Here is a 22,355-nt window from a genome sequence, read left to right on the forward strand (position 1 = left end):
GACGCTTTGTAGCAGTTTGTCACACTTTGAAACATCTTTGATAGCTCACAAATATACACCACCTAGAATATGACAACTTTTATTACAGCAGAGAGCCTGAACATGTCAGGAGCACAAAACGCTGCTCGCACAACAAACCCCACTCCATGCCATTCCCCTTCCTCCCTCAGACACTTTGTGAAAACAGCTTTCAAGTTTATGTAGCAGCTTCCACTGATTAAATAAGTCACCATTTCCATGACAAGTGTGCGCATAGTCACGCCAGAGTCATTTTATGCTTATGTATCCAGCCATTTTCTATACTGCTTGTCCTCATTAGTGTGGTGGGTGAGCTGGAGCCTAGCCCAGCTGACTTCAGACAAGAGGCGGGATACACCCTGGACCAGTGGTCAGTCAATCCCAGGGACATTTTATGTTTAGTTTCCCTTCCAAGTTCTTTGTGTGGGAAAGAAAGCTGTCAGCATCACAAACACACAAACCTGACTAACATCTCAGGCAATAAATACACTATTTGCTTAGTTTGACAACATTATTTACAATTCGTTTATACACTTCATTAAGTCCTAACTTGAGTCCAGGTTCTCTCGTATGAAATAAACATCTACAGCAAAAGAAGGAACTAACACAACCCAAAATAAACAAGATTGTTGATGGTGAATGAATACACGGCTTAAAATGTCTTGTATACACAGTAGAAAGCACAAATGTGTGTGTGTGGGTGTGTGTGTGTGTGTGTTGCGTGCGTGAGTATGTGTAGGGGTAAGCACGCATGCGTGTGTGTATGTGTGTATAATTTAAAATTTCATTTCAGCCACACAACACAGTGTTTACTTGGAGACAACCCTGAAGACGAAACAAGAGCTTTTTGCACACAGGAAATTGTCTTGGACCGCACGTGCTTGTGCCAAAACTTGTCAGGATTGTGTCCGGCTGTGTGTGTCTGTGTGCTATGATGTGACAAGGTGACCAGCGTCTAGTGGCAGCCACAAGCTCTGACCACCATGTTGCGGTACTTTTTGAGGATGACATTGGAGCTGTCGTCAAAGTACAGGACCGAGATGGCGTGGAGCTGCGTGGGAGCACAGCAAGGCTTTGGAACCGTGTCCGGGTTGATGAAGTGAACCTGTGTGTGCCAGAAGAAGAAAAAAAATGGTGGTCATTTTGCGAAGGTTTCGGTACAAAACTCAATTTGACATTTTCTTGACAGTTGATGGGATGATTAGACTGTAAAAGTTTCTCAAGATCACTCACGAGAGTTTGTACAATGGCGTGGTTTGTGGCATTCATGTACGAGTTGAGTGGGAAGGCGCACTCGCCCTCGCAGTAGTACGCTGCGTATCCTTCGGGGGCGATGATCCAGTCCTGGGCATGGGACAGAAGTTTGATTTAGAAAGGAGACACAGAGGGAGGCTGAGACGCGACATTCGATGTGAGGAGCTCGTACCTGCCACCCGAGATCTCGGAAGCTGACGTACAGCTCGTGCTTCTTGCACGCCTGCTTCTGATCAGTGCTGCTGTTCTCTGTGCAAGGAGAGGGGGAGACATTTGTCATCCTCATACAACAATTTGGCCCAGTTGACACAGCGCAGATTCAAACAGACATTTCAACATTCGCCATCGGAAATCACCTCCAGCTATACCAACAATTTGCTAACGGGCCACCCAGCTCAGAGGTCACGTTGCGCCAGCTTTGAGTTTCATGGCATTTTCAAGCTTTGTTGTCTTGCTTTTCTCTTCATTTGTGTCACTGTTGTAAAAGGAGATCCGTTTTGGTCTCGAGAACACATTTAAAAAGTTTTGTCGTCTCGGAATGTTTCGGTCTCGGACAGGTCGGACTCGGGATTTTTGATCAAGACCAGGCCAGTACTATTGTGATTAGTGATAAACGCAGAATGCAGGTGCTGCGCTTTCTTCCCGGTGTCGCCTGGAGTGCCAGAGAGGATGAAGACGACTGGAGACGCAGCACCCCCGAAAAATTAACTAAAAAAAAAATCAACACTAATTAAGTTTCCAATTACCCAAACCTAATTACCATGTGAAATGTAAGCAGAAACACTTTGAGAAGTGAAAACTCTGTGTTGCACTGCTTACAGAAACCGCTGGCACAACTTCCAACTTTTATGAGCACATTGAGAGGAAGCATAAAGACAGATAAAGTAACGGTTAAAATAAATAACTACACTGAGAAAGTTAAAATCAGAACACCCCTGTCTTGGACAATGCGCGAAAATAAGCTCTTTTCTACTCTCGATCATTTTTTGCCCACATTCAGAGCTAACGCGACTTAATATTACAGCCACGTTAGCTTGCGTAGCATTGTCAAAAGCAAGATAACACAATAACAAACAATATATACACATTATTCATTACACTAGTAAATAGGTTGAGCTTCAGACGCGACCAATGGGCCATATTTCTACTCTACAGCATCCTCTATTTTGGTCCTCCAGCTGCAAAAAGTTGATCGTTTGGCTCAGCATTGAATCTGAAAGCTAACACTGGGCTAACCAGTACAAAGTCAATAACGCTGAATGAATACGGTTCATCAAATTATCTTAATAACATTGCTCAAAAAAAGTGAAAGTATATTTTAAGACAATAAAAACTCAATAAGGAGAATGTTGAAGAAAGATTCTTTAGATGTGTTTCTCTGGCTTCTATAATTTGATGTTTGTTTGCACGAAGCACATACTTGTTTGTTGTTGCACTTGTTTTTGTTGCAACCATAATGAAAAAAAGATACTGGTCATTTTGTTCTGTTTTTTTGGGATGGGGATTTTTTTATTTTATTTTCTCTATACAGTCTTGGTTTTGTCTCGGTCTCGATAATCTCTAGTCTCAATAATGTCTTGGTCTCGGTTGGTGTAGGTCTTGACTACAACACTAACGATAATATCGAGGACGATATCGCCCACCCAATGCTGTACGCCACTGCTGTTTACCACATTCACGTTGCAGAAACAATAGTTGCCTTTCTCTCTTGTTCTGGTGACCACCGGTGTCCTGTGCTGCATTTCTGGCTAAGAAGGGTCCAAGTTGTCAGTGATCAGGAGCGACTGGTTCTCATCATCCACTTAAGAGGATGCTGGTAAAAAAAAAAAGTTCCAAACAGGCTCATGTGTTTTTGGCCCCGGTTGCCCCGCAGCACACCCCAGATGTGCTCTGCTATAAAAGCCTTTTACCTCCTCGTCGAGAACATGGGCCCTAATGCTCTTGTAATGCTTGTGTAAATAAACAAAGGCGGCCGAGGGATACTCAAACCTCTCGCATTACGGTCTAATGTTTCAGCAGGTCCCATAAACACGAACCTCTCACACCTCCAGTGAAAGGTCATGCAATATGGATTGCATGTTTTTTGTCTTTCTCAAATGTTACGATTGTTAGTTATGTATAGAAATGACTGCTATGTCATTTGGTTGAATAAAAATGTTGGAATAATTTAATGATTTGATACATGAACAAACTGGCAGGTTCCTGGAAGGCTTCTCAGCAGATGAATTGTAAGATATGATGTTGCCAAACTTGTCAGGCAGCTGGACTGGTGATTAGAGAAGTTTGTTATCTCACAATTTAATCTTGCCAAACTTCTTTTGGGGCCTCTCAAAGAATAGGGCAGACCAGTCAGTGTGCAACCGTAATATTCTGTGTAGTTTACTCCTCCTGAACACAGTTTTGTCGATTACCTGCAATGTTGGCCACTCGCAAGGCCTCTTGGCTCTTGGCCCCTTTGGAGCGATTCGGGTTGCGCTGCTTGGCGCCTCCTTGTGCTGAGCGAATGCTTCGCAGGTGCACCTCAGTGGCTTTGAAGAAGGCCACCATGAACGGCTGTTTGTTCTGCGGCCCACTCCGACCGATCAGCCCTGCGGCTCGAGGGTTTATACTGTCTCCTGTAGATGGCGACACAGAGAAGAGTGCAAACAAAGTGTCACTGAGATTGAAATTAAGCTTGTTGGAAATGAGACTAGAAATGAGAACTAAAATCACACTTGACATATTACTGAAAAATGACTTTTTAAATGCATCATATATATATATATATATATATATATATATATATATATATATATATATATATATATATCACCCCTTCTTTGTCAAGAAGAGGCAATGGTGAACATCAAGGCCTTCACGTCCTGTTTGCGTGTTCTGTGTGGGTGTGTTGGCACACGTGTGTGTGCGTGTATTGGCCCTGCGCTTGCACAGAACTATGTGCGTCTGATCACCGTTTGGTGGTAAATCAAGGCTCCTGGTTGTCGCTGCCGGCAGACCGTCCTGTGTTCCTGTCTACACATGCTCGCCCGCAACCCCTCATAGGCACTCCCCCTCAACACACACTCATAAGCGTTCCCTCCGTTATCATGAAAGCATCTGTTTTCCTTGCCAAGCATGTAACATCCTGCCAACCTGAGAGAGATCATGTCGTTAATCACACTCATGTCATCAACTCTGTTTGTTGATAGTGTTTTCCAGAGCTGGGCATCGCCTAACAACTATACTGAGTTCCCGTCAGCATATTCAATCGACCATGCGGTCCCGGTCCATCCAACATAATCCTCACGTCACAAACAGGCGTCACCGTCAAACAAAGAAAAAATATCAAATAAAAACAACAGACACACGTTGGAATGAAAGTATGAATTTTTTTCTTTCTTTTTTTTTTTTACATCCTCTCTCTACTGGTAAACGTCAATAAACTGTGAAACATTTATGTGTGTTGGTGCTGATGAACTATTGTTTGTCTTTCCTTTCAAGCGCTCCAGTTAGGGATGCTTGTGGCACTCACCGTTTGTACCCTCAAGAGCCAACTGCAGACCCAGATTTCTTCCTGGGTTGAGGACCCAGTGGTTGCTGGTGGCCGTGACATCAAAAACCAGCCAGCCCTCTTCCGCAGCCCAGATGACTCGTGAGTCCAGGAGAAAAAGGTCAGACTCTCTGTGCAGAGAACGCAGAAGATGAGAGTGTCACAAGCAAACAACCACAAGGAGCAGCAGAGGGATTGGAATGAAGTTCAAGCAAAGAGGGAGGTCGGGAGGATTGAGCAGATGGAGAAGCCCAGGGGAACACTACATTTCTTTTATTGAGAATAATGACCTTATAAATGACTGCCCATTCATACACCACACGCAGTCCATCACAGACTTAAGTGTTGTCGCAACATGAATCATAAGTCAATTGGAGCAAAGATGGTGAAAGCCAGAAGGAAATCCAGAAGGAGGAAATAGTTGTGAAAAAGTACAAATCTGTGAGAAATGTAGCAAGCTAAATGGCGCAGGGTCAGTCACATTGTTCAAAAGACCACCTTGTGATTTTGTCGCCTTTCTGGGATGGAGAGTGAAATCCCTTGTTCGTTATGCGCCCATTGTTGTTTCCCGACCTATTTTCAACCAGGCAGATAGTGTGTCACAGGCCTCTGATTCATTCATGTAGACAAACCCACCACTGCGTTGTTTACTGTTGAACACTTTTGTAGTGTTTGCAGAAAACAGGTCAATGGCCATAGCGGCATCTTTTGACAGCCTGGATGCAGAACATGTGGTTTTGCTGGAGAAGCGTTATGATTAAAGACGAAGTCAACCCAAACATATTTTTTTCAAGACTATATTCTATGCAAACCCACAAGTTGAAACACGGCATTGTGGTATGACTTGAGCAGCAAAATCCACCTGTTTTTAGCCATATCCGGGGGGTGGCCATTTTGTCACTTCTGTCGACTGAAAATGACATCGCAACTGCTCAGTGCTCAGGTGCTGACCAATCACGGATGACCTGTTTTATGAAGCTGAGCCGCGATTGATCGTTACCTGAGCCCTGAGCAGTTGTGACGTCATTTTCAGTCAACAGAAGTGACAAAATGGCCGCCCCCTGAGAAAGCTAAAAAGGGGAAGATTTTGCTGCTTTACTCATATTCCACAAACGTAATATTAATCAGAATACCGTATTTCAACTTGTGGGCCTGCTTGGAACACATTCTTGAAAAAAAAAAATTGGGGGTTTATTTCCTCTTTAAAGCTACAATGCATGCTTTTTTTTTTCTTCAACTTAATCCTTTTTTTAATTACATTTGACAATGTGTTAATCATCCAGAACGAGGCAGCATCAGACAATGCAGAAAGACAGAAAAAATGATTAATGACAATAAAATATGTTGAAATGACCCAGCGGGTGAATCAAATATACATATTCTGCTAGTTGTTCACACCAATACATACCATAACACATTTTGAGACAAAAACAAAAAAACAAAAAAAACACAGAACTATTCACCTATCAGAATGTTCCTCCAGCACTTGGTAGATGCTGATGCGGAATGTTTCGTTATCAAAGCGTTCATGAATGAAGTCTTTATAAATACGAAACTCAGCAGCAGTGACCGCCTCTCCCTCAGGAATCTGCGACAGGTCAAATCGGAATTCCCGATGATGCCGTCGCACTGGCAGGAATTCTTTGTCATGCTCCACTGCAAGAAGAAAACAAAGATGGCTACAGAGATCTTGCATCACATGTAGAAAAGGAATTGTCTTTGAATGACAGTTATTTGTAAATAGCTCATTGTTGCTGTTTGGAAGTTAGTGAGTGCCACATTCAACGCATTAATGCGCATTGTCTTAATGGTCGCCCCTACATGAGGAGCAAGAAGCGACACATCTGGTGACCAGCATGATAAAGACGCAGGCGCGCTCTGACAAGTTTACGAGCATTTCTCTTCTCCCCCCTCAGCCCCGGAGAGTCATCCAGTCCACCCATCATCTGGTTGTCGTGAGTCAAGAATCCACGTTTGGAAGACATAGTTAGTACATAGTTCCAATCATCTCCACAACACTAGCCACCACATTGTAACCCCCTTGGGAAGTGAACCCCCACATCACCCCTCAGCGTGTTCCTCTTATGTCCCGGCAGGACGGCTCAGGGATCAGTGCCTCAGCTCTCTATAACTCCATCCACTTTTCCTCTGTGATGAACACTCAGGCAGACCTCACACACAGCCACAAACAGTTTGAATCAACTCATCCCAAACTTAAGGTGTGAATCCAAAATGAATCCCAGGTCAGCTTTTCATCAACTTTCCAATTGTCAGACTAAATTGCATACATCGATCCATTTATTTTCCATACAAGTGAGCTAGAGCCTGGACTGGTTTCCAGTCAATCTCAGGGCAGACTAATCTGTTGCGTACAACACAAACGTAATATGTCATTTTAAAAACTATACATTAAGATTAGTTTGTGTCTTGGGCGGGATCCACATATCAAATTTGGGTTTTGAACTGAAGAACATGCAATGAGTTTTGACTGTTTTATTTGGTTTAATATTTAGAAAAAAAAAAATTTTAGTAAAGTAAAGGACAGTTGAGGAATACAGGAATAAAATAGGTTGATATGTTTGAACTATACAAAGAATAATTGACAGTGGAAAAATCACCAAAGATAAAATGATCCTCAAAAAAGTATGCCAGCACATGGAAAGTGTGTTTAACACAATCCACCCCCGCTCTGTTGATTTAAGCCCCACCCATCAAATGTTCTTTACTACTTAACAACTTTCTCAGAAAAAACAGCAATTTATTTTTCAAACCAACACCACACTCACTCTCAGGCACATAAACGCCCCAGTTTAATGAGAATTTCTGATGACAGCGCACATGTTCTAAAGCAGTTGTTGGCAATGTGAATGCGCCATGATGTCATTATTACGCATGTTCCACTACACATGCTTGACACATGCCAGTGCAGAGTTGTACTCTGAGTGCACCTGCTGCTTCCTCTGCACTGCTTGCTGTGATGTTTTTTTTTACCCAGCAGACTCTACATCCCGTTTCTTTTATGTCTCTCATAAACCCAGTCATCATCAGTAGGATTCAAAGAGACTCATAATATGTACTTGCGCCTTAAAGACTGGCTGCACCTTAAATATCAAACATCTATTATTTACAGTAAATATAAAAAGTCGACACAACATTGTTTAAATGCAGTGTGTGATTTGCCTCTGCACTCTTTCAACATAGTGGTTTTGATAGATTAACCAAATGTTAAGTAGAAAAATAAAATCAAACTCTGCAAACTTCACAGCTTCAATTATACTGTAAATTGCAAACTCTATTCCTTGCTTCCCCTAGCACAGGTGCACTCCTTTTTGAGAAGAAACCTATCCGGATCTTCAGCTCCCAAAGCAGCCAACTCGCTCTCCCTGCTCTAGACTAAACTGAATTCTTTTGTGAGACATTTCATTTGCATCTCGACAAAAGTCAAGGTACGAGTTTGTGTAGTTTGTGGCAGCAGTAGTGGAGCTTTAGCCCAACCACAAACCTGCTCTGGCAATTACAGTAGCATGGCAGTCATTAGATGTGGGAGCCAAACTTTAAGAAACATTAATGACTTCCTGAAGGCGGGAGTGTTTAGCCATTGCTCCACCTGTGCTACAAACAAACGTTCACACGCATGCACACCGCAAACAAAGTAAACATACCCATTCGTACTATATAAGTGTGCCGAGGGTCCACATCATGCACACACATGGGAGAAGTATCACCAAGTAGCGCCTGTGAAGCAGATAGCCTCGTGCGTCACAGCACAGTTAGACAATCATTATGGCTTTCTGTAATCCATAATTACAGATGCAACAACAAATGGACGCGTATACACTCAGGAATACACACACACACACACACACACACTGAGTGAGATGCTTTCATCAGTCATCCGGCATCTGATTCGCTTTTCATACAAGCTGCTAATTAAGCAGTGAGTCCACATCATTTGACTTGACTTGACCATATGTAGCAAACAAAACACAACAAAGATGATGGATGATAATTTCAAGCTCCCAAACAATTGTGAGTTATAAATGCACCTGGCAACCACTGTGACAAGAAATCTTCTTCAAGCTACAAGCTTACAGCAGCATCCGTTGTTTGTTTTTAAAAGAATACTAATGACTGATTGTCATCGGTGTTAATTTTTTAAGAACAAAAATATCCACATCATATTTTTTGTCCTTTCCCTTTCTCCTAGCTCACTCCTCCTTTCCTTGTCTTACAGACCCAAGAAGCATCCCAGACACCTCGGCCTCCGGAGCAACAGCGGACAGATCTGACGGCTCACATTAGCCCAAGTGTCTGCTAAGCACCATCACACCCCTCAGTAGCACCTTGAACACTTCCGCTGCATGGCAGGGGGCCCGGGGGGATCTCACCCCTGGCACAGCTGCACTTCAGCCTAATCTTCACCCCCTCACTCTTTTAATGCCTTCCCATCCCTAGCCATGTCTGTTCCACAACATCCCTGTGGAGGTAATTAAGTCCTACAATACAGCCGATTCCCATGATCAGTCAAATGTAGATCATTTTCTGATGGCAGAAACTGGAGCATTCACAAGCCATGCGTATTTGAATGACACGATATAATGATCCGCATCTTTCTTTCTTCCTCTCAGTTGCCTTGACAACGTTTTAATGACAATCCAGGGAACAAGTAGTAGTCATAGTTTCCACGAGCTCGGGGAAGAAATAGGGATTGCAAAGAAGGGACAAGTTGCTCAAGATGTTTATCCTATAAAGTTTAAAGAGGGTTTGATCTTTCAGCTAACCGCAGTAGGGCGATTACTATGTCAAGAAACTTCCTGCCCGCTGCTGACTACTGATGACATCATGCCCGTGTGATGTATTTATACTGGAAAAGGGTCAACAGAGTTTCACGTTAGAACTTAGTCACACTTGACAATCATTCATTAACTTGTTGCAGCATTTGTGCGCATACTCACATAAGCACATACACGTGTGTGCACGCGCGTGCGTGTGTCCGCCTGAGCGTGTGCCGCTCAGACTGTAGGCTATGCGTGCAAGTTGAGGCAGAAACCACAGGAAGAAGAGTCTTTTACTTGTGGTCAAATCAAACCTTTATGAGTTCTCTAGCCGGCATGCAGTCTGCAGATCACAGGTCTTGGCCTTTCTTGTCTCTCAGTGCAGTCATCAAACATGCTTTCTCTCTGCAGCCATAAAGCATAGAGCGAGGTTCCACCTCATGCTTCACTGGGCATCACTGAGCAGAGATTTATGGTATACTCCATATGTAACAGCCTGGAACACAGAGAACATGTAGGACTGCTGCTTGTTTAAAGATGATCAAGTGCAACCACATGTTTCAATTACCCTGACTGTATCTGCAGATATATAAATGTAACAGAATGACATCCTCACACAGATGTTGTTTGTCTCTGTTGACCATTCATGTCCTAGCTTGCCCAGTCTGTTCTTGGGAATGTTGTTTTGCAGAACATTATAATGGATGTAGTAGGAATGCGCAGTATAAATGGTATATTCAACAGAAGGTATGAATTTGGTAGGTAGGGATTTGGACCCTACCAGTCACGCATGTTGATGACGTCTTTGTATCTCCCTCCGTGCTCACTGCTCGGTGAGATAGAAATGCCAAACTGTATGGCTAGCCGCTAGCCCTAAGAGAAAGTAGGCAAAGACCTCTGTAAAATATATCCAGTTTGTTTTTGAGTTTTTGAAGATGTGAGCAATTGTTGATGTCAACATTTTTTGACACCATATTGCAGTGCCCCAGCTACCTACGAGCTACGACTCACTAGCTAATGTGGTTAAACATGATGCGTGCGGAGCCGCAGAGGTCAAACTTTACTTTTCATCCGATATCAACATTCCCATAAATCACATAAGCCTCCATGGCAGCGACAAAGGCTTTATTTTTTTAAGTTTAAAAAACATGAAAAGCATGAAAAGCATGAAAGGAGGACTAGTAGCAGAACGTGCAAAAACATGGCAAAGCCGTGCTAAGTGCTTAACTATCGACATGGAGTCGTAAAACAGAAAGACTAAGTGCTTGGGTGATTCGGCAAACTTGTCACAAAGGTCTGGCGCGAACCACGTTATAGTGGAGAGTAATCAACTTATCAGGCAACTAAAGTGTCTGGAGAGAAAGTAAAACACAATACGCAGCTACAGAGAATCAGAAGCAGAAATGAGGAAAGACATTGCTGCATTTCATCTGAGAGGAGGTTGATTATTGGAACCTATTTATGAACACCACTCTGAAGCTCAATAAATGTACTATTACCCAAAGTGATTCAACAAAAAATCTTGGTGTTTTATTTGACCCAACTCTGTCTTTTCAAATGCACATTAAGAAAATTACTAGAACCGCATTTTTCCATCTCGGTGATATTACTCAAATTCCTCCAATTCTGTCGAATAGTGATGCAGAAATTTTAATCCACGCCTTTGTTACATCTCACCTCGATTATTGTAACGTTTTGCTCTCTGGTCTTCCCATGTCTAGTATTAAAAGTCTGCAGTTAGTCCAAAATGCCGCAGCAAGACTTGACAAGGACGAGAAAGTTCGATATTACTCCAATATTAGAGCAATTTGCATTGGATAACAGTCCACTTGAGATGCGATTTGTGGGTTTTGCTACTGACCTACAAAATACTGCACGGCTTAGCACCTTCCTATCTCGTCAACTTAATGATTCCATATGTTCCGATCCGAAACCTTCGGTCACAAAATGCCAGCCTTTTAGTGATCCTGAGAGCAAAAAAGAAGTTCACAGGCTCTAGAGCGTTTTCTGTTCGGGCACCGATATTTTGGAATGCCCTACCTGCGGATATTAGAGGCACTACCTCAGTAGAAATGTTTAAAACACGACTTAAGACTTATTTGTACGATTCTGCATTTAGTTGAACTGTTTGTTTTGGCCTCTTAACTGCCGCTTCTATTCTTTTTCTGCCCCCTTTTACCAGGCTTGGGAATTAGGTGATGACGACCGAATTGGAGGTTGCTGTTTCGATCCAACAGCAACTGACTGCTACAAGATTGGAGGCTGACCACATCCTCGGAGGCGCTGTTATGGAGATTTTGACCATTGGGCCCCTGCTCACTTTGATGTTATCTTCCTGCAGCACTTCATTTGATTAACTTTCTCATCACTTTAACAAACACTGTAAAGTACTGTAATCTGTGTTCAATGTTGCCCACTCGGCATCCATTGCAGCCTGATCATCCTGGAAGGGGGATACCCCCATCTGTGGTCCCTTCTCAAGGTTTCTCACTTTTCCCCAGATGTTTTTTTTTTGTTTTTCCTTGCCCTCCTGGGGTTAAGATCACGGGATGTCGTGTATATGATCTGGTGCATATGTGAAGCCCTTTGATACTTTCCTGTGATTAAGGGCTGTATAAATAAATGTGACTTGACTTGACTTGACTTGGTGTCGTAGTTCATTCATCTGACTTTCATGCAAGCAACATGGGTTTCAATCCCATTCAGCAACGTTGTCATAAGTTATTTGTTTTCATACAGTATGTGCTTTGTGACTGACTGGCAACCAAGCTAGCTGGGCACCAGATCCCGTCTCCCTCAACAGAATGAGCAACATAGAAAATGGGTGGATGCACTTAACTTGGTTAGTCACAGCTAGGGGTGTAACAAAAAAATGATTTCAATCTGAAAATCGATTTTGATTTGACCAAATTGAATCGTTACATTTTAAAATGTATCGTACCCTGGCATCAAATCGTGTTTCATTGGAGAGATGTGTATCTCCTCAATAAAGCACAGCACAGATTTGTGGGCCACAGAGGTCCGTGCCCGCCCACCAAGTTGCTTGTGGCCTCCCTTCCTCCCCTCCCACCACACACACATTTAAGTCACAGATCTCTAAACACTAACAAAAACATTTTTTTAAATTAACTTTTGTTTCATTTAATCATAGTAGGCATTTTTGTGTTAAGAAATGCTACTGTTGATTTCTTTAGCACTCAGACACAATTCTTTTTTTAAATGTCATGATCTTGTTTGATTGAAGGGAATCTAATCTGCAACAACATATCACAGTCGCAAAGTAAATTTGAAGCGTGTGTGTGTGTGTGTGTAGGTGTGTGTGTGTGTGTGTGTGTGTGCACCTGTAAATTGCGCCTGCTATAACAGCTACGGCTCAGCTTCAGAAAACAGGTGAGCTGTGATTGGTCGTTGCGTGAGCCCTGAGCAACTTTGATGTCATCTTCGGTCGACAGAAGTGACAAAATGGCCGCCCCCTGAGATGGCTAAAAACGGGTGGATTAACACTTATTCCAAAAACATAATATTAATCAGAACGCCTTGTTTCAACTAGTGGGCCTGCATAGAACATATTCTGGAAAAACATATTTTGAGTTGACTTTTCTTTTTAAAGACTGAGGTCTGGTGCCAGGTCTGGCTACTACCTGCATCCTCCAATTGACTACAAATTTATAATGTTGGGTAAAGGCACCCCCTCGCATGTCAACTACAACTAGCGCTCCAGAAAATGATCATAGCTGTAACTACACTACACCTGCTCCAGTCTTCTCAAAATTGTATTTGGTGGGTTTTATTAAGGCAATACTTTCTTTTGTATTGGAATTATTTTCCTCCCAATGCAAACCAAAAACGTTTATGTGCTGGCACTGTTGAATCTTATGCTTTAGAGTTGCAGGAAGCTGAGTTCAGGCGAAAGGCAAACTGCACCCTGGACACATATCACAAGGCACATATAGAGCCAGCCATCTTTCATACAAGAACCCACGCTGCCTGCATGAAAGTCAGGCGAGTGAATCACTACACCATCAGTGACCTCTTGCGCATGTGTTTCATGTTCTTTTATTTTGTGGCCTCAGCAGCCACAACCACCTCAACCTTCCTTCCTCTCTTTAACATTCACTTTGCATTTTGGCCAAGATTCTTCATTCCCAAGCAACATCGTGACCATCTCCCAGTCCTCTTCATGCTTTGAATGATTAGTGTTTCCCAATGGCATACATTGAACAACATTTTGAAATAAACTAGACAAGTCCCCCACTGTGATTTTCAATATGTAGAACATACAGTATAGGTCATGGTTTTGTTTGGACCATATTTGTGGTGTTGATAACAGTACTTGACATTGTCAAAATGGTCAAATCTGGCATCTTTCTTAATTATAACAAATTGATGGCCTGTCTTTTCAATTGGTTGAGAGGTTGCTGAATTCCTCCACTTGTTTACACTCGTGTGTGGGGCATAATGATGTGCATCTATGTTTTTTCTTGTGTTTTGAAAGAGGCAATTATTCTTAATTTTGTACAAAACTCAATATTCACGATAGGTTCACCATTTTTGTCAATGGGTTACCAGTTAGGCAACACTCCCACCAAATGATTTTGAATAATATGCAACACAATAGGTCAGCTATACATGGTCATTTAAGCCATTTTCATTTTTATCACAGCCCAGTCAAGAGACATGGGGTCAAGGGTCATATGGATGTAATATATGGACATGTTTTTGGTTGTTTTCTAATTATTCAGCCCATTGCCCTCACTGCTCATTTGTGATCAACTGGATCTTTCAAACCAAAATTTACTTGTAACTTAAAATCAAGAAAATGCTCATGGTGAAATGAGAGTAAAACTAAACAAAAGAAATGGAATATTTGCTTTAAGATAATAATAGTAATAATAATAATATTATTAATAATAATAATAATAATAATAATAATAGTAGAGCCTTCTCTTTTAAAGTCTACACATAACCAATGTCATGTTTCCTCGCCACACCATTAAAAACATTCGCTGCTGCTTTTGCAAGCTTTGATCTGGCCAGCAGAATCTGGTCGGTATTATGGGGCTTCCGCTAAGGCAATATTCTGCTAGGAACTCGAACACGCATCACACAATGCTGGTGACTGGGCAGGGAAAGTGGCTGTGAAATTGTGTTTTATTAGGCACAAACACATTAATGCAAAAGCACATGCTGTTCCCACAAGAAAAGGGGATCAAAAAATAAAAGGGCCTGATTTGCTTTGAAGGAACACAATGCTATTCTGATATTACACCTTGCTTTTCCACACCACCCGATCCCTATTACCACCTAAGAAGATCTGCTCTATCAGCTTAGTAGTCATTGAAGTGCAGGGGAGTTTGATGTGCTGCTGGTCACTGATAAGCCAAGGCCAGAGTAACCCAGATGAAAGAAAAAGTGAAAAGTGGTGAAAAGGGTGTAAATGAACATGTACTGCATCTTCTTGTGCACTTTTTCTTATCAGCCAAGTCGCTGGTTTCTGTTTTCACGACGATCAGTGCAAAATGAGTTGAAGTTCCACTCACTATTGTCGTGGGCTTACTTGTACTGGCGCGGTGTTGGAGGCGAGTGGGAGGGCAATAATGCCACGACAAGGATTTCGGCAGTCAGGTGCGTTTATTGGCAGAACGGCAAATGTTTCACAGGACGGGTCGGTACCACTGACAGAATTTCCAACGGCATACAGGTAGGCTCGTTTATAACTCGGTAACGGCAGTCTGTGATCTTTAGTCTTTGATCGGTCTTTGATCCCTGGTGTAGGCGGACGATATATCACTCGACGTCCATACTCTGCTGGATCCGTAAGACAACTGACTTCTCGTGGGAGGGGCTGAACAAAGTCTCAACAGAACGCGTGGAGCCCGAGAACCGATAAGAGCATGTTCACCGAGTAGTCACACACAACATAGACTAACAGTTATTCTGGTGAGAATAGGCGGATGTTTACGACGCGTTACACTATCAATAAAAGTGTTCAGTCACCCACAAATAACTGTGGTTGCGAGTTGAAGTAAAGTGATCTGCGGTTATACATTTGTCAGAATTCCCCACCAAAACGTCAAGTTTACTTATCTTTTCACCGTCATACATCTTGCTGATTTTAGTCCTCACTGCAGTCGTGCACGGTGGTTTGTATGAGGGGTCATTGGATGCTGTTCGCAGCACCTCAATGCATCTCGTGTCTTCAACTATGCTGATCAGCCTGCAGTTCATCGCTATTCGCTTTGGACGAAGAACGTTTGTCAGCCTGTCGGTCCCAGACTTGTTTAGTTTAGTTTGGCAAAGTGCTTTGCAATGGTTACATTAGCGTCTTCGTTGCGATCAATAGCTGTAGCTTTAGTCGCGCTGGTTGCTTTGCATTTATGTGGTAGGCTTGAACTGCTTCTTATGGTAAGCAAAGTCCTTCTTACAATGAAGGCATATCACTCTCCCTTTACCAATAGTGCCATCAGGGTGGTTTTTTTTTTCAAATTTACCATTCATCGGACCAACAACTCTCACATGTTCCTCCATTTTCACGTCTTCTCTCTGCTCCTGAACTTTCCCTGCCACCTACAATAGGAGTCTATCAAGATATGCCAAACACAATGACAGCCTTATAGGTTTGTGTCCACTTCAGGGTGTGACATTGACCATTTTTTATTACACCCCCAACGACTCAAGCACAAGCCCCGCGCATGAAAACGGATCTCATCATCATAGAAAAACAGTAAAGTTAGAGATTAAAAATTTGATTAACGTGATTTAAAAAAGAACGCTTTAATTGTGACTGTAATTAATTGATCGCATTTTGACACCCCTAATATATATATATATATATATATATATATATATATATATATATATATATATATATATATATATATATATATATATATATATTATTAGCATACATGTTCTGTTATTATGCTAGTTTACTGAAAATGGGCAGTGCAGGACAGCGATATAATCAAAATGAGCCCAACATTCCTGGCAATGAATGAGCTCTGGCCATCACAGGAGCAAATTCAGAACACCCACTGCTTCACACATCCGGGCTTTTGGATGCCTTGCCGCATGGTGAAGTTCCACCCACCCAAGTGTTTCATCAATCTTCCCAGCAAGTGCCATAGCATGGCCAAAAGTGCAGAGAAGTTGCTGCACACTGCCAGATGTCATTTTGGACTACTGGGTTCAACAGGTGAATCAGATCCAGAGCAGAATTTTTCCTGGAACTGTGCTGGCATCCGGAGGGGATGCAAGATTATTTTTCTCTTTTTCTGGTATTGATTTATCAAACCAGCCCAACATATAATACATTAAATCATGGCGGGCATTAAAATGGAATGACCTGACAGGAAGGCATGGCTATCTCTACCAACTGTAACATTCCATTGCCTCTGCTCACTCCCCTCTCTTCAAAAGGCAGTAAAACATGCCCTGAATAACACTAATTAGCTCTAGCAAGATTCCTTTTGGGCATCCGAAAAGTGCAAGCATATTCCTTCTTAAGTCCACACTTAAACGTGTGTACTTTTAGTTTAATTTGGAGAGGTCCATGAATGATTTCATGAACTGAGGAAGGCAACTAATGCTGTCAATGGCAGCATGCACTCATTGTGAAATGACAGGCTTGCGTATTCTGCGACCATTTGGAGAAGCGACTCAGAGTTGAACCAGAGCCAGATTGTTGGAATAGATGGACAAAAATATGTGTGTGTATTTACGAGGGTGGGAAAGTGAGAAATCAAGGGTGTGTGTGTTTGGGGTTCAGAGAAAATGTGTGCGAGAAAGAGGTGGGGAGTGGAAAAACACACAAAAGAAAGTGTTGAAATGTTTTATGTCTGAGCGCACAGGAGGCTTAAACCTCAGGAGGTGAGGGCCAGACCTGGTGCTTGGAGATTAAACACAACAAAACCCATCGGGGACTCTATGTTAACTAACTGAACGGGTGCTGATAATCAATACTGTTAGTGCAGGAAGGAAACGAGGGGTATTCGGTGTCATGTGGTCTTGCGTGCGGGATGAATCGGAGACGGGGCCAGACATGATGGAGGAGGTTGCAATGAGGGACTCAGAAAATATCAAGTTTCTCTGCACAGCTGCTCTGGCCTGCAGACAGTGGGAAACATCTATATTCACCTCTGCTCCACGTGCAGCCCACTGCGGAGGAATGCAAGGAGGAATAGGCACATAGGTGGGGAGAGAATGGATGAATAAATGCCTCTGGTATGACTGGAGCGTGCAGCCCTGAGAGCTGGTGACACAATACAGAGGGCCAAAACCTCGATGAAATCTCAACAAATGGATGAGTTACAATTTTTCCTGCATGGCTCTTCCAACAGCTCCATGCTTTGGGAATAACAGGCAGACATACAAGTGGAAACTCCTAAGGGAGTGAAGAGGTGGGATGGTGCAGGGCCAGGTGGTGCCCTGTCAGGTCACCAAGGTAACGCAGAAGATAATTACCTGGTGAGAAGAAGTTCCACACTTCCCCTCTGTCACAACACAATTCAGAATGAATTCAGCTATGTAAACTAGCACTTTGCAAGAACAACAGAGAAGCGCAAAAGCATGTACGTTTTTTTTTTTTTACTCATTTTTGGCAAAATATATCACATCTGGCACTGATTACAGCAGCACAACACAGAAATATCCCTTGTTCCTGCTGTCGTGTGATGACATGATCCATGATGATGACAAACTATTATTTTTTAAAAGGCTTGTTCTGAAAAACAAATCACCCACTGAGAGCGCAGACACACAAGCTGCTTTCTTTGTCTTAGATTCCAAACACAGAAATATACGACTGCACCGCAACACACATATATACATGATGCAAAATTACAAATTAAAGCAACAATATATTAAACAGCATTCATTTCACTTCCAGGTATATACACAAAACAAAATTAACAGTTTGAGGCTAATTGTGCATAACTCCTGCAGGATAATAATGATATTAATTAATTTTATCAAAGCGGAAGTCAACCTAAACATATTTTTTCAAGAATATGTTCTATGGAGGCCCACTAGTTGAAACAAGGCATTCTGATCAATATTGTGTTTGTGGAATAAGAGTTAATCCACCCGTTTTTAGACATCTCTGGGGGCGGCCATTTTGTCACTTCTGTCGACTGAAAATGACATCACAGTTGCTCAGGGCTCAGGTAACGACTAATCACAGCTCACCTGTTTTCTGAAGCTGAGCCATGATTGGTCGTTACCAGAGCCCTGAGCATTTGTGATGTCAATTTCAGTCAAGAGAAGTGGTAAAATGGCCGCCCCCTGAGATGGCTAAAAACAGGCATATTTTGTTGTTTAACTCATATTCCACAAACACAATATTAATCAGAATGTCGCGTTTCAACTAGTGGGCCTGCATAGAACATATTCTGTAAAAAAATATGTTTGGGTTGACTTCTACTTTAAGGACACAGTAGGTCCATAGAAATCATTACAATGATGCATACAAAACATGGGATGTAAAAAGGGGTTTCTAGGATAACAACTGAAAAAAAATGTGAAACTGCATCAAAATCAGCTTCATCAGCTCTTCAGATATTCAATGACAACTAATGACGAACATGAATGATGACTACATACAAACTTATTCCCACACTCACCTCAGGGTATGTTCATTCAAATGACTAGAATCTCTAATGTTAATGTGTTCCAGTAAAATGCTATGACTCTCAGCATTCCCCCTCCCACACAAACACAGGTGACTATGTTGGTTCTGTTTCAGTCATCCAGGATGCCAATAGCAGCCACCAAAGTCAGACTACTTAACTGCAACTCTGCACGGAAATGTACTATGGATAGGCATTTAAAATCTGAGCTGAGTAAGAATAATCTTAACCCAAAGTAAATGAACTACAGTGCACTGTCTCAGCAGCACTGGCCAAAAGCCCTGCAAGCTGTAATTTGTTATAGAGGAAATACTTAGTAAATACTTAATTCATTGCGGCTGAGCAAAAATGCTCCCATAGTCCTCGACAATCACATTAAACACAAAGTAATGCTGTATCCATCTACTGACCCTGGATCCAGGTTACATTTTTCAACGGTTCCATCATTGTTGACAGTTTCTCTTGAGATGAGTTATGAATTGTTGAAATGAGTCGACTATTATATCAGATATTGTGCAGAAAAGGTATGCCTTCTAAAGTGCCCTCTTTTCGCTTCATGTGCAACATGCACGACGTGTTTGGGTGGCCCAGGCTGCGTGCATAGTGCTGTGCATTCTAAACGTATGCTGTAAGCCATTTACACAGCTGGCCTTTCAAACGGAGGTGACTCAGCGAGAGGACGTCCCTGGATGGGGGGTCTGTCCCAAAGCCCGCACCAACCCTAGCTGGCCTCTCACGCAAGCTGACTAGAAAGAATTCTAACTCCTCTGGGTGACAATGAAAAAAATGATAGAAGAGCAACTGAAGAACGAATGAAGGACAACTAGGATTTTGTGAAAGATACTTTCGTCTTACTGTAAATAAATGCACTTTAGTCTGTGTTATCAGAATATTTAGACTGACACTAATAGTACTGTATAAGGCAATGCATTAAAAGAGTCTTTTCAGGAAATAGTAGGCTAATGCACCTTGGCACAGAGGCCCTGGAGACTTCCAGAGAGCCCAGGGACTGTTTTTAAATAAAAGCCACACTCATTCAACTCTCAGGCGACCTAAATAAAAATAAAAACCACAATGAGCAAATGTGGAAAGGAAGGAATTTAGAGAGGAAATGGACAATCCATCTGATTCTCCCTTACACTCATTGTGAAGGCAAAGAAACAAAGTGTACCTGCTGCTTCTAATCAAGCTTCCAGGAAACTGATGGTATCACAAAGGGCAACAGAATCCTGTTGGCAGATGCAGCATGTAAGGGAGTATGGAATTTGTGCCAAAAAAAAAAAAAAAAATCACCAAGCCAAGGGGTTTCAGAAGTTCAGAGTGACTTTTACCGATCAGCCTATATGACTTGAAATCGAATGTGACAAAGGCATGTTGTTGCTGACATGACTCAGAATCAAGTGCAAGCGCCTCTCTCATCTGTCTTCGTTCTTCCTCGTCGTCTTGCCGCATTCACCCTTGGCTGCACACTTTGCGAGGACTTTTGACTTTGGAAGTCTTTGTGGTCAAATCCATCTGTGTTGCAGCCTGTCAAAAATAGTCACAATGCAGAGCCTCCACTGTAATTACACAGTGCAGCGGAGGAGCCAGTGTCACCTCCCTCTCTCCTGCCAAGATGCTCCGACAATGAGCTACCAGGACTGTAAAAGTGCAGCTCTGAACTGCAAGAGCTTCAATGAGTTTATGTTGACTTATGAACGTTTTACTTTGTACACGTCTGTAATGCAATAAAAACATATTCCTTTTAGCATACAGCGGCAGCCTCATCGTGTGACCAACTGCATCTGACTTCATTAAGCAAGGCTCATAGTTGAGTGCCATTGTTCAGCAGCCAGGGTAGGGGCACGACTGAATCACAGTTTGACGGGAGTACCCACTGCACTTTGATCCCATTGTACTATTTGACGCTCCCATTCTTTCGAAAACACACGTTGGACACCGCAACGACCTGCACCAAAATCCATTGCGCTTTTAGCTGTTGCACAGCTGTTGAACAGAGAAGCTCGTAAACTGCATTCTGTGCACACCACACAATAATATGCTCGAAGGTAGCATGAGGAAAGTGATCAATCAAGATAGTGATTTATGATAACCCGCATTTGCAGACTTGCAGGTCATTACTTGCGTTTGTGGAATTTGAACTGACACAAGTTAGTGGCCTTGGCTTGCCATCACTGTGTATTATTCAGCACGAATGGAATTGATTTCCCGTGTTACACATCCAAAGGAAACAAACTAAAAGAAGATAATATGGGGAAGACAGCTTACCTATATTGACAAAGCTCATGACCATGTCTGCATCATTCAGGAAGTTGTTGTCTTGCAGACTGGCGATGGGGGGTGCCTGCGTGGTGAAGATGGGCTTGTATGGGTAGGAGTACCTGTCCTCGTCCACCTCCGTGGACATGGCGTTGTAAAGGTCCAACATGAACATGGGAGCAGAGTTGTGCTTGCCGTGGAGGTGCGGTCGCGGCCGGTGCGGCAGCCCCAGGATGGATAGGATCTCTCGCTGCATCTCCCGGCGCTCCTGGCTTCTCAGCCGGCGGTGAATGAAGCTAGAGTGGAACTCGTTGTCCACGGAAAAGTTTGTAAAAGTCGTATCGGCCACGACGCAGTAACTCCAAATTAAGAGCAAAGCTGGAGTGCGTCTATCCAGAAGAGGTGCCATAGCAAAAAAATGCCGTGCGTAAAAGTCTCTCACGCTGCTGTCAAACGCTCCAAAACGGTTATGGCACTTTTAGCAACCGTGTTCAATGTCCTGAATCAGCTGCCCCCATGTTGAGGGAAATTCTCCGAAATGGATCATCGACTTTTCGTCGTGACGTTTCTTTTTTTTTTTTTGGTTTGTTTGTTTGTTTGGGTTTTTTTTTTTTTTTTTTGACCAGGCAAGCGTGGTCATCTGTCGCTCGTTTTGCTCGCAACCCGAGGGATTGCACACTACGTGTGCTGCTGACTACAAGTGCACAGTGGAAGCTGACGGCTTTAACCAGGAGAGAACAACTCCTGCGGACAGCTGTGATGGGAGGAGCTGGAGAAAGAGATAAAGAGGGTGGCAGCTGAATGAACTTGAAGACGGAGGATTTGTATTTGTATGCGCAGCACCGTTTCAACAAAGTGCCATCATTGCACTTGAATGAAGTGCAAAATAGTGAT

The 22,355-nt window shown here is 42.6% G+C and overlaps 1 protein-coding gene across 1 annotated transcript; it reads right to left on the reverse strand.

Moving 5' to 3' along the window:
• Positions 1 to 63: 63 nt before the first annotated feature.
• Positions 64 to 22,308, reverse strand: bmp7b (bone morphogenetic protein 7b). Its single transcript, XM_086021419.1, has 7 exons — positions 21,471 to 22,308; positions 6,265 to 6,457; positions 4,784 to 4,932; positions 3,684 to 3,887; positions 1,445 to 1,521; positions 1,252 to 1,362; positions 64 to 1,123 (listed from the first exon to the last, which is right to left on the reverse strand). Exons 1-7 carry the CDS (start codon positions 21,868 to 21,870, stop codon positions 974 to 976), a joined length of 1,284 nt encoding a protein of 427 aa, XP_085877545.1. The 5' UTR covers positions 21,871 to 22,308; the 3' UTR covers positions 64 to 973.
• Positions 22,309 to 22,355: the final 47 nt, after the last annotated feature.

The sequence above is a fragment of the Filicampus tigris genome, chromosome 1 (genome assembly GCF_054856515.1).
Source record: "Filicampus tigris isolate MCC_2025a chromosome 1, RoL_Ftig_1.0, whole genome shotgun sequence".
Lineage (NCBI taxonomy): Eukaryota > Metazoa > Chordata > Actinopteri > Syngnathiformes > Syngnathidae > Filicampus > Filicampus tigris.